Source organism: Sturnira hondurensis, unplaced genomic scaffold (genome assembly GCF_014824575.4).
Source record: "Sturnira hondurensis isolate 20B ecotype Veracruz unplaced genomic scaffold, ASM1482457v3 Scaffold0004136, whole genome shotgun sequence".
Taxonomy (NCBI): Eukaryota; Metazoa; Chordata; class Mammalia; order Chiroptera; family Phyllostomidae; genus Sturnira; species Sturnira hondurensis.
The window spans coordinates 34,876,378-34,893,490 of NW_028076767.1; the positions used below are offsets into that span (position 1 = coordinate 34,876,378).

Consider the following 17,113-nt stretch of genomic DNA (forward strand, 5'->3'; position numbering starts at 1 on the left):
ATCATGTGGTTTTTATCCTTCATTTTGTTTATGTGATGAATCACATTTATTGATTTGCAAATGTTGTACCAAGCTTGTATTCCCAGAATAAATCTGATTTGATCATGGCATATGACCTTTTTGATGCATTGCTGTATTCAGTTTGTTAATATTTTGTTAAAGATTTTATCATCTATGTTCATCAGTAATATTGGCCTATAATTTTCTTTCTTTGTAGTGTCTTTATCTAGTTTTGGAATTAGGATAATGCTGACCTCATAAAATGAGTCTTTCCTCCTCTTGAGTTCTGTAAAGTTTATTTTTAAAAAGTATAACTTGAGCTGTTTTAAAAAGCAACATTCTCAAGAGTGAAGACAACGCTGTGAACCAGAACTTCTCAAATGTAATCAAATACAAAAGAATTTCCAAATGTTTCAAAAAGTGATGTCTACATAGTCCATTAGTGGGCCGAATTTAGACTTTGCACGGCAGCAGAAGTCCTTGTGATGATCCAGGCAAGATTTAACTGTCTAAATGATGGTGTCATCTTAAATGCTTTGCAAGTTATTAGGAGCAGGAGGGAGGATTGAAAGTGAGCTGTATATTGCATTTTTCCATGACTTGGTTTGTGGCACTCTGCAGACACATGTGTGAACATGACTGTGGTCGGAAAGTGGACTCCCCCTCCTTTTCCCCGAGGCTAGTGTGTCTCCTCACATCCCCTGATTCCTGTCAAATCCTTGTTTAAGGATTTATGAAGTCAGCTCTACCTGCCTGCTTGCAGTTGCTTCTAGACTGGTCTCCCAGAGGGCAGGGACTTCACTCTTCTCTGCAGCCACACCACATTAATGTGGCACTCGACAGACAGTGGAGGTTCATATGTGATTTGTGGCAATATGTTATTAGTGCTTAGACCAATGAATTTTACTATTTGCATATCTGGGAAAGACCTAAAGACACTGTTTAAACTAAATCCAAAAGTTCATCTCTTCTCTTGCTTCTAAAATAGAAAGGAATTTTTTAAATCCTCACCTAAGGATATGTTCATTGATTTTTTTAGAGAGGAAGGAAGGAGGGAAAGAGAGAGACAGAGAGAGAAACATTGATGTGAAAGAGAAACATCGATTGGTTACCTCTTCTACACGCCCTGACTAGGGATCAAACCCACAATCTAGGCATGTGCCCTGACTGGGGATTGAACCCACAACATTTAGGAGCACAGGACAATGCTCAAGCAGTTGGGCCACCTGGCCAGGGTGGTAGGAAGCATTTTAAAAGTTGTATATTATTTATACAGAGTGATGCAAATTTAAAAGATTAATTTTGAAATTGGTAAATATATATAGACACATGAATAGAACTATACTCACAAATAGTGGTCTCCTTTTCAAAATGTAAGTGGCACTACATGAGATTAAGTTTCTTGTTCCAAATTTCAAGTTTGCAATTTAATTCATCTCAAGGTCCTTGAGACCTTTTAGCCTACCAATCCATGAATACTACATAAAATAAGAAGCTCACTAATACTTGCTGGCATTTTCCTCTTGCTTCACTCTTGATGTTGATCTCATAATAAGAGGACATCTTAGTGACTTTCCAAAAGGTACACACTCAGATCAGGTCTCCAAGCTGACTCTGCCTTCTGCATTCAAAGACAGAAGGAAAGATGCACATAAAACTTAGTGGAAGAAATTAAACAAGTGAAGGAAGTGGATCTCAAAATAGAAGTGTGTTCTTGTTTTCTTTTAAATAAACAAGACTTGTATATATATTTAGAATGTTCCTTGTTATCTAGAAATCTGTGAAAATGTGTCTCCAGTTGCATAAGTAAGCCCCACCCTACACAGTAAGTAAACTGAGCCAGCACAAACAAACAAACAAAAAACATGGTTTAGAAAAGCAAATGTGATGAATACCTAGAGAACACCCACAGAGGGACAGAAATGTTTAAAAAAGAAGGCAGTGTGGGGTTATGGGCCAGGCCCCCAGCTGAAGGTGTGTGAGGAGCAACAAAATATAGTATTGAGTATTGAGTGATGAGTGATGTTTCTCTCTCCTCTTTTTTCTCCCTTCCCCTCTCTCTCAAAAAAAGAAAGAAGGAAAAAAAGAATGCACTGTGAAAAGAGAAGCTAAAAGATCTTGCTACACTCTCTCCCTGCCTTTGATTTTCAGTGTGCGGAGAGTGATGAGAACAGGCTGGTCTATTCATTTTGAATATTATTTGGCATAATTACAAGAGCCTTGAAATCAGGAAGAGTAAAATAGACATTCAATATAATTATCATCAATCTGCCTACGTTGATTAGTTACAGGCTGAATTTTTTTGATGTGATTCCCTGCTCATCCTTCTGGCTAGAAATATTTATTATATAATCTTTAGTATCCCCGAATTCACCATTAACCATCACTTTGTTCTTAAGCTTTCTTTATAGTACAAGATTTATTTATTTAAATATATCAGCACCTCTGAGAGGGTTATTAGTTACCTGGAAAGTAAGGGACGCTGTGTTTGAGGAGAGAAGCTAGGTGAATTGAAGCAAAAGCCAGATTTTGTTTAAAGGGACATGCAAGGTAAAAGATTAACTCCACAAATGCACCCGAGACTGGTGCAAATGAAAGTGGAGTGAATGTCACCAGGCTTGGTAACCACATGCTTACTAGGGCCAGGCACCTCTAAACCTGACTTCTCAACCCCCACTGGGATGAGAGCACAGCTCCATCAGATATTTCATTCTCCTCCAAGGGCTTTCATCAGCCCTCCTTAATCTCTCTCCCGAGGCTCCTTCCCCCATTCTTCCCCTCCTTCCTCCATTCTGAAATGGAGGAGGCGTCTGCTTAACTCAATCCAGGGTTCAAACCATTATTCAAATTATTCCCCACATAGTGCATGCCTGTTGTAAGTATTCTCTTCACATATATTGTTTCATTTTGTCCCAATTCTAGATGTTTGCTGTTACCTCCTCTTCACTGGAGAGAGCAGAGACAGGTTAAACTCGCTGACTTGCTCAATTACAACAGTTAGTAAGTGGTGGTGCTGAACTTTGAACACTGGTCACTTGACCCCAAAGTCCATGTCCTTTTATGTTGGGTCCAGGAAATCGTTATCATCAACAGCCTTCCCCGATCTGAAGATCATCCTTCAGTTAATATTACCGGTCACGTCCTTGCCACATCAACCTCTTATTGGGGCCAGTTTGACTCTTTTCACTCCCTGGGTTGTTCCTTCTTTGCATCTACTGCTTTATTATGAAAAGAGGCAAAATGGCGATAAAATATCAAGATCACAACCACCCTTGAAGTAAAAAAATGTAGAAATTATTGTCACAAGCATTCAAAGAACCACCTCTGGACACTAATGCAGCTAAATATTCCATTAAAGCAACTATGAAGAATGAGGGGAAGAGAATGTTTTTCAGAAGAGAAGAAAAATGACTTGCTATGCATTAAGAGTGGTAATGTAATACAAAGAGGCCCTGCCATACAAGATCACTTTTCAGTCAGCTGTTTTGTTTTATGTTCAGATTTTCTTTTAAATCAATAGCACTTGGCTCTGCTTTCCTCAATTTGAAGGCAATCGCATTCCAGTAAAACACACATAAACATGAAATGGGGGTTGAAATGAGTCAGTCATTTCCCGTCCCAAGATTAAAACCTACTTTGCTTTTCCGAAAACATGATTCAAGCTACCCAACAATAATTTAATTGGCTGTTCTGCAAATTACAGGGCTGACCACCATGTAAACACCAGAGAAATGCACATAGGTATACAATAACCAGCTATCATTTTTCTGATAATGTTCGGAACTTTCTACTTATATAATTATAAAGCACTATAATAGAAAAGTGAATAATAAAGAAGTGAGTCTGTTATCTATACGAACTTCAACTTTTGCCATTTTTTACATAATATGCATTATAAACTTATGACTCATCTATATAGATGACAAGTGCAGTCAGCACAAGATATCTGAAATAAAACAATGTATCTAACAAGAGCATTCATAATACCCTCTGGTTTCAAGGAATAGAATATATGTGTCTACTTGATAACTGGTGAGGTGGTGACATTGGGGTGGTGGTCAGTGTCAACTACAGGGAGATGTGTGCTTCAGGACCCTCTCTTTGCCCTTTGCTGTTTCTTAAGTTTATAACCGGTGTGGTTAAAAGTACCAAAGATAAGTTATCTTGTCCACAGATGACACACAATTGAAATAATAGAAAAGAGAATGGATGATAGAATCATGATACGAAATATGACATGTTTATGTGATAAGCCTTATTCTAACAAGAGGAAGAAATTGCTTTTTTTGGTTTAAAAAAACAAACAATTTTCAAAGGTAAAATTCCTGGTGAATAATATGGTTTAATAGCAGTGCATGAAAAAGGCTTGAAAGTTTCAAATTTATACTAAGCTATCATTTGTCACCAATGTATATGACTGTCAGAAAAAGCTAATAAGGTTTCTGGTTGCATTAACAGAATTAAATGATCTGGGATGAAGACACTGACAGGCCTAACTGGAGTCTGACTCTGGTCTGATCAGACCACACCTTAAATATTAGGTTGATTTTGAATGATGTATGTCTAGAATGACACAGACAAAGTTGAGCTTATTAGAAGCTCAAGAATGAATGTGAAAGGACTAAATGGCAAACATAATTGACTTTTGGATAATTAAAACCTGGAAAGAAGAAAATGAAGGATGAAGCAAGTACTTGATAGATATCTTGAGATACTTGCATAGTTCTCATTTTTAAAATTGCCACAAATGGTAACATGATACAGAACAAGAGTCCACGAGTATAAATTTCTAGGGACTTCGATAGAGAAAAGATGTTTCTAATACAGATTGGAGAGAAAGTGGTTTTCCTAAGGAAATGATTCATTCATCAACAATAGTGTTGAGTATATATTTAAAATTCATTGGAAAGCATATTTGTAAGCACGGCTTACATTTACGCGTGGTTACATAACCATGTTAAGCCCTGCAGATATGATTGAGGACAAAGTAGACCCTGTTACTGCTGCCACATAGATCACTCAACTTCTGGTCTAGCTGGAGAGACAGTCACTAAATAAAATATTGGACATCGTGATTATTTGCAATGAAATAACCATAGGCAATTTCTAACTATCGATAGAGAAGTACAGCTATAGAGAATTCAGAGTGGAGGGTTAAGGAACGCTTCTTTCAGAAACTGACCTTTAAATACAGGACCTGAATAATCAGTCAGTAGGAGTGAGCCAAATGAAGAATGATGACAAGAAGTGGACAAGAGAAGACACTCTAGGTGAAGGGAGGAGGGTTCAAGTTCTTCCGTGAATCACAAAGGGCCTGGTGCATTTAGTAGCCAGCAAAATGCCAAAATAGCTTCGATTTAGTGGGTATGTGGGGGTAGGGGGTGGTCAGTAAGCTTTGAAAACCTCACTCTGGAACAGGAGTTTTTATCTGATGGCCATGGGGAGCTGTCAAAGAGTTTTAACTGAAAAGCAACTTAGGCATTTTTGTGTGTCAAAAGTTTACTTGACCAAAGAGGAAAACAAAGGGAGAAAGGAAGGACTCATGGACACAGACAACAGTGTAGTGATTGCTAGGGATAGGTGGCTGGGTGGAGGTGGAAGAGGGTCTAGGGGGGATAAATGATAGTGGGAAAAATACATTTAATAAAAGTTCACTTTGGCTACCATGTAGAAAATGAATGCGAGGTGAAAAGAGAAAGACTAGATCCTGACAAAGAGATGACTGTGACTTGAAATTCGGTGGTGGCCCTGGAGATAAAAGAAGAGGAAGGAAAGGTGAAGAGACGCTAATGGGATGCAATCACAGACCTTGGAGCGGGTCACTGAAGGCTCCCAGAACTCAGGAACATACCCGGGAAGATGAAAACACTGCCTGTGAAAGGAAACCCTTGAGGACAAATTGACTTGTTGTGGAGCAGATCAAAAGGTAAATTTTGAACATGTTAATTTTGATCTTATGATTTCTTTGATGTCCATGAGATATCTACCCAGGACCCAAGAAAGACACATCTGGTAGTTGATTGGATAGATACCTGAGTCTGGTCGATCTTTAGATTTGTTGCCACAGAATCGCTTTAAACATTTCATTATTTAGCTTCACCCCAGGCCTAAAATATTAGACTATTCAAGAAAATATAGCCAATTTAATACCCTCAGGTTAAACGCAGTGAAAATATTCAGTCATTACTGGATAGTTGCTCTAGTTAAACTTTAAGCTCCCTGACAACTTTGAGTGCCTATAAGTTTATGAATAGGAAGCCAGAGTGAGTATTAAATCTATTATTACTTTCTAGGAGCAAATGCGTTACACAAGCCATGAAACACCCTGGGAAAGGAAAGCTATATTTAAATCTTTCTGTTTACATTTCCATGTTTGCCATAGGATGCTGCCACCTTGGCCATGAACTAATTGATTCAGGAAACAGACCCTTGCCAAAGGCAACAACTTAATTGTTCCAGTGGTCGGTCGGTCTGTGTGATGACCTTTCTTAAGAATCCAGCCCAATGTTTAATCATTTTGGATAGTACTGATTTACCCAATCAGATTTTATCTTTGGCCAGAGGAGGGGGGAGTGGTAAAAACTATACCTGGAAAACAAAAACATATGGATGGGTAGAAACAACTCAAAGTTAAGGGAGAATCAGATAGCAAGAGAAACAAGCAGAGACACGGGTATGACAAGCAGTGGAACAAAGCTCAAGAGATACCTTCTTCTGATCAGATGGCAATGTGGCTGAATTCCTTGGTTCATTCGTTTATTTATTCAACAAGTATTTATTGAGCCCCTACTATGTGCCTGGCATAGACACCTCATTCTAGGTACATTACACTGAGTATTATGGGGGGGGGAAAGGCTGTGTGCAAGGACGTAGAAAATGATGGTAGAAGGAGCAATTAATTACCAGGATAAAAAGGCCTGTCTGAGGAGGTAACATGAGCTGAGCCACATCTAAGGCCACTGGGTAAAGAGCATTCCAGGAAGAACAAATGGGAAGTAATAAATGCTTTGAAATGCAACTCTGTTTGGCATTCTTAAGAACAGCAAAAAAAAAAAATCCATAATGTTGGATATCAATGAACAAAGAGTAGCATGAAGAAAGATGAGATCAAAGAAGGACACAAATGCAACTCATTCTGGCACTTGTAAGCCATGGTTAAATTAGTAATTTTATTCTGAATGTAACAGATAGCCACTGAGGATTTTGATGAAGGGGGTGGCGTGATCACATTTGTGAATTAGAGGAATTACTCTGGTTTCTACGTGGTGGAGATTGTAGAGGGGAAAGCGCAAAATTGGACAGATGAGAACACTACTGCAGAAGCCCAGGCAGGGAAGAATGCTGGCTTGCACAAAGTAGTAGCTTTGGAAAACATAAAAAGTCATCAGGTAAAGAATGCACTATGAAATTACAGCTAACAAGTGTAGCTAACAGGTTGGGTAAGGAAGAGGCGTCAAAGATCACACAAAGGTTTTTGTTCTCAACAGCTGAACACAATTTACTGAGATGGGGAAAAAAAACAAACCAAAAAAAGCCAATGCATTTGGTTTTAGATACATTGCATTTTAGAAACCTAGTAAAAGTCAATGAAGAATTTTGGTAGCTAGTTGGAAATGAGGGTGTGAAGTTCAGGAGACAATATTAGGACAGCAGGTAGAAATTTGGGAGTCATCAGCATATCAGTTTTGACAGTATGCCTGTTAAATGGCTTCCTCTGCTCTATTTCTTTCCATGCACCCTCATATAGCACTTACATTATAAGATGTAACCTAGACATGTTTGTTTCCTGAAACCTCGTGGAGTCATAAGTAGCATAGCAAGTGAGAGAGGGGAGAAGAAATGAATGTAAGAGACCAGAGAGTAGCCTCACTCTGCATTAATTGAAATGACATACGTGGGATGTAGCATCTTTCTTTTCCTGCCACTTTGGCATCTGTACCCAGTAACTCTTCATAACCTAATAAGAGAGGAGATTAAAGGAGTCTTGCTAATTTGGTTTTATTTTGTTAAAGCAGTTACTTACTGAGTCTTTCATGAGCTCTAGTTGGCCTTTTTGTCAGTGATTATTTTTTCAGAACTCTTAATCATATCTGTTGCTATTTTGCTTGGCCAGCAAATGTTGTTTTACACTCAACAATTGTGTGTTCCAATGCAATTTGAAGAATTATATACATTTCAGAGCAATTATAGTGTTATATTCAGTACCTCAATAACATTTCCTTTGCTAATTCATCTTTCTTATGATTGAAGCTTTGCAATGTGCTCACAAGTACCATATGTTACCATTTCTTAATTCTGTCTTGAAAGACAGAATTTATTTCTAGCTCTTAGGGACAGGTGAACTGAAAAAAACATGTTGATTTAGTTTCCTCTTTTCTTTTGTCAGAAGCAAGAGACTTACTTAAGTACTTACTAGTTATAGATGAGGATCTATCTAAGTGGCTTGTAATAACACCTTGATAGTCTATTGAAAGAATTACTGTGGTCCCTCAAGCCCTAACTCATGGCCAAAAATGATTATCATTGAATGACCATCTTGGAAAGCTTGACCATAGTAAGAGTACATGTGAAAACATTCAATGTGACTAAATTTCCTAAATGTTAGGATCCCACATTCTTATGACATTTAAGAACTAAATATAATAAAAACCATGAGCCCTTGGGGCCTTGGTTTTAATACTTCCCTTTAAAAATAATTATTCTCTGAGGACATGAGAACAGTAATACTTTAGTTAGTTAAGCTTAAAAATAGAACAGAGGAAATCATTAAGTTACTGAACATGTATCTTTCATTGTTGCCCATTTCTACCAAAACTGATATGTCTTGAAAGACAAGATATACTTGTACTTTCCCTACTTACAATAGGGAAAGTATGTTCAAAGTGATGCATTTATCTTCAGAGAAGAATGCCTGATAGTCTCAATAGTTACAATGGCATAAACTACAATGCTGATGATTGGATTATGTACCACAGTCTTACAAATAAGCAAACATGTTTTATAGCTGCACAGGAAGGAAGTTTACTGAAAGTAGCTCTTAATGTGTCCATTTATATCCCACATCCCTATAAAGGTCCCAAATCTAGAGAGAATACAGAGTGCAAATCAGCACTCTCAATTTAGACGTTTCTCCAGACTCCAGAGGAAGATGCCCAGCTGGCCTCTCCTGCAGCTGAAACCACGCTGGATGACTACACAATCAACCACTGGGCCAACGGCCCCACGCCAGACTGGAACACGAGCTACTGGACTAGACACACTCTGCCTTATGTCAGGAACATTTGGGTGTGAGAAATAAAAGAAGCCTTTCTTGGAATTGATGTTGGTCAAAATTCTGATGCACTTAGATGTTCTTTTAGCAGTTCCAATTTGGGGAGAAAATTCTGCAATAAAGCCAGAGTCTAAGTTAGCATTCCTAGTTGTTATTCTAACAGCTGTTATATGTACAACTAACAGGTGTTTGGGTTTCTTAGAGCTGCTCCCAACACAAGGCAATGAGGCAACACTTTACATTAAATCTGCCCCAAATTCTACTTTGTTTAAGCCAAGAAAAAAGTGACAATCATCTGCCAATATTGGAAAGAGTAATTAGGGATTCTGGGAAAATAACCGCAAGGAAAATATGAGAGGAAGGGTTAAGAAAAGTCTTTGTTATTATTTTGGATCCTCTGACTCTAGTTATTATTTTGGATCATCTGACTCTAGTTTTCCTCTCTTCAAGCACCTGTTTTACTCTTGATACCAAGTTTGAAATAGACAGCATCTTACTAAAGTTCACATTACTAAGTTGTAGCACTGAGATCTCAGTGATTATCACAGTAGATCTCAGTGATTATCAAGCATACAGCCCTTGAGAACAGCCTGCCAGCTACGAACTCAACACTCGCAACACAGTACCCGAAACAGTCCCTGAACAGTACCTTTCATGGTGGGCGGTGTGTACACACTCTGCTTCCTTTGCTTAGGGGATGCATTCTGTGACTGTGGACAAAAAGAAGAAAGTCTTATGTTTGCATACAAAGACAATGCCATCAGTTGTCTGAGGGAATTAAACACTGTTCTGTATTTAAAAAAGCTTTCCGATGTCCCCCTCATAAAACAGAACTCTAATCAATGAGAAATTATATACTTGTTCACTGGTAATAAAGTGTTAAAGGACAAATGAAGCTATGGCATGTATCTTATAAAACTCTTCATCCACTGTGGTCTTAAAATTGCTTTTTATTTTCTCACCTAATAACATTGTTTCATGCTAAAAGAAAGAGAACAGGAGACACTAATCTCTTCCATTTAAAACGAAAACATAAGTGCCAGGACAAAATATACTCCAAAAGTTATGCCCATGAGATAATGACCCTGACACAGGATTGTCAAATGGTTCTGGAGGGGTCAGGAGGGTGGTTGGCCAGTAACACCAATGTACAACCCTCTGGAATTGATAGGTTCATATGCACATTTACTTAGAATTACAGTGTTAAGATTACATTTTTCTATGTTCTAAAGATAAATCTAACAAAACAGTTATTTAGCACTCTTATCTAAGCGCACTGCGTCAGGATTTATGAACACCGAAGCCCCAGACAGTTGACTTGGCCACAAACAGCCCTCCACAGGAGCAGATTCAACCAACCACTTAAAGAAACAAGTATTTTCAAACCCTGGTGAGGAATCTGGAGTTGGAGAATTGAGATTGAGAATGAGAAAATACTGTTTTGAATCCACAGTTGGTTGAATCTGTATATGCAAAATCCATGGATTGGAAGGGCCAACTGCATTTATTGAAGAAAATCTATATATAACTGCACCTGTCTAGTTTATACCCATGCTGTGTATGTATATATAATATTATTTATAGTAATAATATATGTGGCCTATACTCAAATCAGATTATGTCAAATACTCCCTTTTAATGGTGTCTATTTTTATTACAGTATGTCAGATGTGGGGGCTTTAATATCTAGAACAATAATTTTTGCTTTGAGAAGCTCAAGTATAAATAGTTAGAGGATACTTTTGGGGAATTACTCTAGGCTTGTCACATATGTTAGAAAGAATATAATGTACAGTCTAAAAAACTCCTAGAAGCTGTTTCACAAAGTTGTAAATAGAAATTGAGGCATCTTTCCTGGTTCATACTGAAGTTTACTTGTCCTCAAAGTGTAATCAAGATATTGTTTTTTACCTGACACAAAAACAATCCATTGAAGTAAAAAAAAATTAATAAAATGTATTTAGGTATCAATAAATTTAGATTACTTAATTGACTCAATTAATTAATTTAAAATTCTATCTTGTCACTGCAAGATATATTTGAATAAAATATAGAACATGAAAATATACTAAAACCAAAACTTTTTGCAAATAAAGGGAAAACAGGATTGATAAATGATGTTTTAACATTAGTTTATTTAGCAAATTAAGTGAGTCTTAAATAAGTACTAATATTTTTTTTAAATAAAAAGACAAAATCAAACAATTGCCAAACTTGTATCAACCAAACAAATGGTACAAGAAAATTTTTCCAGAATAGAATGTTTTGGTACCAGTGTATTACACACAGGTACGGGCAGGGTGAGTCTACATCAGCATAAATGTGCGGATGGTTGGTATTTCTGCCATTCCTCTACTGTGTTCAGTCACACCTGGCTGATTTTGCAAAGCAATATTTTTCTGGATTTCTTATGTATTTATTTGTACACACATATTCAAATGGTAAGTAGGAAATTAACTCTTTAGAAAAGACTATTTGTTATATAACAGTAGTAAAACCTAAGTAATAAAAACCATATGTACGTGACAGTTTAATTTCCAAAACATTTTCCCACACACAATCTCATTAAATTTATAGTATTTGATATTTTGTCTTTCTACATTTTTCTGCATATTTACTATATGCCTATTTATGTAGCCATAAAAATTAACTAAGTTGGCATGCAACTCATTAAATATTTGCTTCATTTCTGGGTGCAAGTTTACCTACTTCCGCTCTCTCTATTCTATATTATCAGTTCTGCTAGCCTCCCCGGGCTCCTATTCTCTATCTGAATTCCCACGTGTGCTTTTGGAGACTCATGATGTGCTCTTCCCTCCACACCCCGGAACGCTGGAAGCAGTGCCTGCCCCATACTTTTGCTTCAGAATTTCAGCATTGGCTATCCCCAACCCGTGATGGCCATATGCCAGCAGGCACTACATTGAAATTATCGATAGCATTTGTTACCATTAAAGACAATGGTTTATTTTATAACTTTTTTCAAGGGTTAGATTGCACTGAGAATTAAGGCACCCTACAGGCAGAGATCTCATTGCAAATTATACTGCATGTTCAGTCAGGAAAAGCAAACTAAATAATTTTGCATCACAGTTATATTGACATTTTATATTGCAAAAAAATCAAGCAAGTGTTTTTTATTGATTTGAACACCTGTTTACACAAATTGTAAGAAAACTTACTTCTGCTTGTGTGTTGGTCACCCTCTTGTCATCTATTTCTGCAAGAGAAGTAGGTATAATTTATTAGAAAGGTGATATTCTTTCTTATGCTATCATTAATATTTTCAACAACAGAGAGCGACATGATTTAATAATGGCCTGTGCTTATATAACATTTGTGGCCTAGTCTAACAGCTGAGAAGGAAAGGGGAGCAGAAAGAGGCGGTTTCCTCCTGAGATCATCTTCTCCCAAAGCTTTTGAAAAAGTCAATAAAAAAATCTTGCCTGAAATTCCAAATTGCCCACCTTCCAGCAGTCTAGGAAGGGGGACAGGGAAATGACTCTTGGAACGACCGTTGGCGTCCTCAACCCTACAGCGCTAAGGCCTGAACAACCTCCCCTACTCATGGGTTTTGTTGCCACTGTCTCCAGACTGTAGCCTCTGTGTCGAACTTCCTCGAGTTTGCCCTTACACAGAGCAAACCTTTTTCATTTGGCACAATCATTTGATCTCAGAAGAAATTCCTTACTTTGAGAGACAAATGCAAAGGTCAACTAAGCATAATGATTCAAAGAATATTGTCATTGAAGATGGAGATGGAGATAGAAATGGTCTGGAAAGGTCCGAGTATTGGTTAGTTAGAACGCGTTCAAGACATTTAAATTCACAAAAGGAATAGGACTAACTCAAGTCAAAGCAACTCATACAAAAGTACAAAACAAGACAAGAATAGATCATGGACTTTCTTGAGATTCACTGACTGATGTAAGGATATTTCCATTTACTTTAATAGATTATTATTAAATTGGGAAGGTTATATGGATACACAAGCTGTGAACACAATTGTCTGATTATTTTTAAAGGGTGCAATTTTAATTTAATTGAAATCAATATTTAAAAATAGGCAATACAATTTCATCAGATTTTGAAAAAAACTACTTGTGATAAAAATAAAGTCTAAAAGAAAAGGAAATAGAAAAGACTATGAGAACAAGGAAAACTTTCTGAACTACAACAGAATGAGAACTACAGAAACTAAGAGGTGGAAGGTATACAAACAGATAGAAAACTATAGAAAGCCTAGAGAGTCTTGACTGTAGCCGAGGAATTTGTTTAATGAAGAAGTCACTGGAGTGCACACGTAATTCCTAATATGATTCTTCTACTTTTCTGTCATGACAACTCCCTTGATCTTCATGAACTTCAATGTTTTTCCCATCTCTGCCTTCCTCATTTCATCCGAAGCCTATTTTTAGGAATTAAAAATATGAAAAAATGAGAGCTTAACCCCTCAGTCTTTAAGTATGGGTGCACAGGGTAAATTTCTATTTATTTATATTTTTTATTACAGATTGCATAAAATTTATATTAGTTTTAGGTGTACACCATAGTAATACAACATTTATATAACTTACAAAATGATCACCCTAATAAATGTAGTGCCCATCTGACATCAGAGGGAATTCCTTTTAAAGAGCACAGTTTGAAAAGGGAGAATGTGGATATAAACGCTTTTCAGTAGAAAAACATGGCAAGCATTACCTCGGCCAGATGATCAAGGCCGACACCAACAGTCAGAAATTATCTTAATAGTATGAATTCTTGATGCAATGTGATGAAGATGGCACTTTACCTCAGTGACCTGCCTCCCAAAAACCCATGACCTCAGTCTACTCATAGGCAAACCTCAGACAAATCTGAGCGGAGACGTGATGCTGGAAAGATGGAACAGGAAGCACCAGGAATACTAGACAACAACTGTATTGGAAAAATGTGTTTGATGTAACTGTTCTGGAACTCTGGAGACTATTGAAGAATTGCAATTTCCGGGGAAGACTTGGAAGGTCAATTTTAATTAATTTTAGTCAACTTACCCTTGCCCTACTCCCAACTCCATGGCAGGCAGCCAGGCACATAGTACAGAAGCCTGCACACAGTCTGTGGGTGCCAGGGCAAGTAAAGATGATCCTGTCCTCCAAATACGAGAGATCTGTCTTCTGACCACTGATTGCTCCTCTGATCTCGGAGGAGAGCAGCCATTGTGGTTGCCCCCCCCCACCCCCCGCCCAAGTTAGAAGTTCCTCAGCCTCAGGCTGAAATGACTTCTGGAGATTTGAAAAATTAGTGCCCTTTCCCCCTCCCTTTGTTTTTTTTCTTTTTCTCATTTTCTGAGCCAGACATTAAAGTCTATGAAATTCAAAAGCCTCTGCACATCAGAAGAAATTAGAAAGTAACTATGCATGCCCAAAGAAAGATGCAAGCTCTGAAAAGACCCGATAAAACCTTAACACCTCAGAATTACACCAAAATTTTTACTATTGCCCCCACCCTGGTTCTAAGGCCTTCAGATTTCAAGAGAAGCTACACTATTGGCTTTCTTAGGCCTCTAGCTTACTGATGACAAATTGTGGGACTTAATGGTCTCTATAATCATGTGAGCCAATCCCTCATAATAAGTCTCTTTTGATATGTCTCTTTATATCTTATTGGCTCTGTTTCTCTGGAGAACTTGAGCTAACCTAATCATCAAAAAGAAGGAAAGTGAGAAACTGTCATATCTAAAAAGAGTGTAAGGAGACATGACAACTAAATGTAATGGAGTATCATGAAAACAGCATTGGGTAAAGACTAAGGCTATCTGAATAAAGTATGCGTTTCAATTAATAATAATATATCATTGTTGGTCTTTAATTGCAACAATATAATACTTCAATGACTAATGTGAAATGATCATAATGAGGGAGATAAATGGAAACTCAACGTGCCTTCTGTTTTTTTCTGTAAATCTAAAACTTTTCTTAAAAAATTATCTATTAACACATTGGCTGGTGTGGCTTGGTTGGTTGGGTGTCATTTCATAAGACAAAAAATTGCTGGTTTGATTCCTGGTCAGGGTACTTGCCCGGGTTGTGGGTTCAGTCAGGGCATATGCAAGAGGCAACTGATCAATGTTTCTCTCCCTCTCTTTCTCCCTCTCTTATCCTCTCTCTAAAAATAATAAATAAATCATCAATCAATAAAAACTTGATCAAAAAATAAATAAATAAAAATCACAAAACGTGAATATGATTTCACCCTGTGCATATGCTCTGTTTTTACTGTTGGGATTCTACATATGATTTGAAGGACACCAGATAGTCATTATTAAAATGGTAGGTAATGCAACTGAAAGAAAGTTCATGGAAAATATATAATTTTTCAAAATGGTAGCCCTGGCTGGGTGGCTCAGTTGGTTGGAGCATCATTCTGTGCCCCCGAAATGTGTACAGGATGTGCATCTGATTCATGATCAGGGGACTTACTGACGTTGGGGCATGTGTGGGAGGCCGATGCTTCTCTCTCACATTGATGTCTTTCTCTTTTTCTCTCTCTTAAATCAATAAATATATCCTCAGGTGAGGATTTTTTAAAAAATGTTATGGAGACAACTAAAGAGCTAGAGAGAAAAAGGCAGGATTAAGGTTATGAAGAGAAATTTTCAATGTTCAATTAAAGTTGTTGAAAGATGAAGGTAGGCAAGGTTATATTCGTGGAAAAATGAGGAGTGAAATGATTTCCAATAAGTTCAATAAATAAAGAGAGCTCTTAGCTTTGATTTGTTTCCTGACTAAATGTTGGGGAAAAGAGGAACAAAGTATAAAAGAAAATACTAATAGTACCTGTTTGATTATCCATCCCCCCCCCGCCTGCTGCTTCTGTGTGTTCGCTCCTCATACTCAGAATGTTCCTCCCTCACCAAATACTGTGCTGCCATTCCTTGAAGTTCTGTTCAAATGACATATCCTCTGAGAATTCTTCCTAAATTACGTCTCCCCTCTTCTCACTTGGCAGCCCTCTTCCTCTATGCCTGTGTCATAGTGCGCACCATAGTATGCCCTGTACTGTGGTCATTATTGCTTAACCTTCTCAAATAACCTGGAAGGAAATGGGGACTAGCTTCCATGTTTGATTTTTTTTCACAGCTCTTAGCACAGTAGCATAGCTGACACATAATAACAGATTGCCAAATAACTATATCAGTATTTTAAAGCTATGTTTCTTAATATAAGACTTTCTGCTTGCTGCTTCTCTATACTACAAAATACGATACTAGTACAATTAGTTACTCATACTAAGTCCTGAATAAATAGTATTTGATGTCTAACCACATGCTGTACACCTGAAACAAATACAAAATAATATTGAATATAAACAGTAATTGAAAAAAATAAATACATACAAACAAATAAGTATTTGATTTGCAAACTTGTTAAACACAGGCTGTGTTTAACAAGCCTCTTAAATCAGCTTACCAGGTCCAAGTTACTACAGGCACTAGAATTCTTATAATTATTGCCCCATTCATTTAAAAGGTAACCTTGGCAGAAAAACAAGGATGTATATATTTTATATTTTTGATTTTTAGATTTTGAGAAGGTATCTGGATCAAGAACAATGTATGACATCTGTCTAGAAAAAGTCCAGCTATTGTTAATATAATGAGAACAGTTTGCACGGCATCGATGTAACCTGGCAGCCAAACAGAGTGGAATGGAATGTGCCTGGGTGAACAATGATGACTTTACTCTACTAGTCAGTGGGGCACGTGGACACTGCTGAGTGAGCACGTGTACCGTGTGGCCTTCACATTGAAAATGACTGAGACAGTAGAGCAACAAATGTGCATCAAATTTTGCATTA

At 37.4% G+C, this 17,113-nt stretch overlaps 1 protein-coding gene across 1 annotated transcript in view; it reads right to left on the reverse strand.

Annotated features, from left to right (window-relative positions):
* The window catches only part of PPP1R1C (protein phosphatase 1 regulatory inhibitor subunit 1C), a 131,911-nt gene that overhangs the window by 53,929 nt on the left and 60,869 nt on the right, over positions 1-17,113 (reverse strand). The window contains exons 3-4 of the mRNA XM_037044341.1: positions 12,454-12,491; positions 9,921-9,981 (exon numbers count right to left, since the gene is read on the reverse strand). Coding sequence (XP_036900236.1) covers positions 9,921-9,981; positions 12,454-12,491 — 99 coding nt within the window. The remainder of the gene's footprint in view (positions 1-9,920; positions 9,982-12,453; positions 12,492-17,113) is intronic.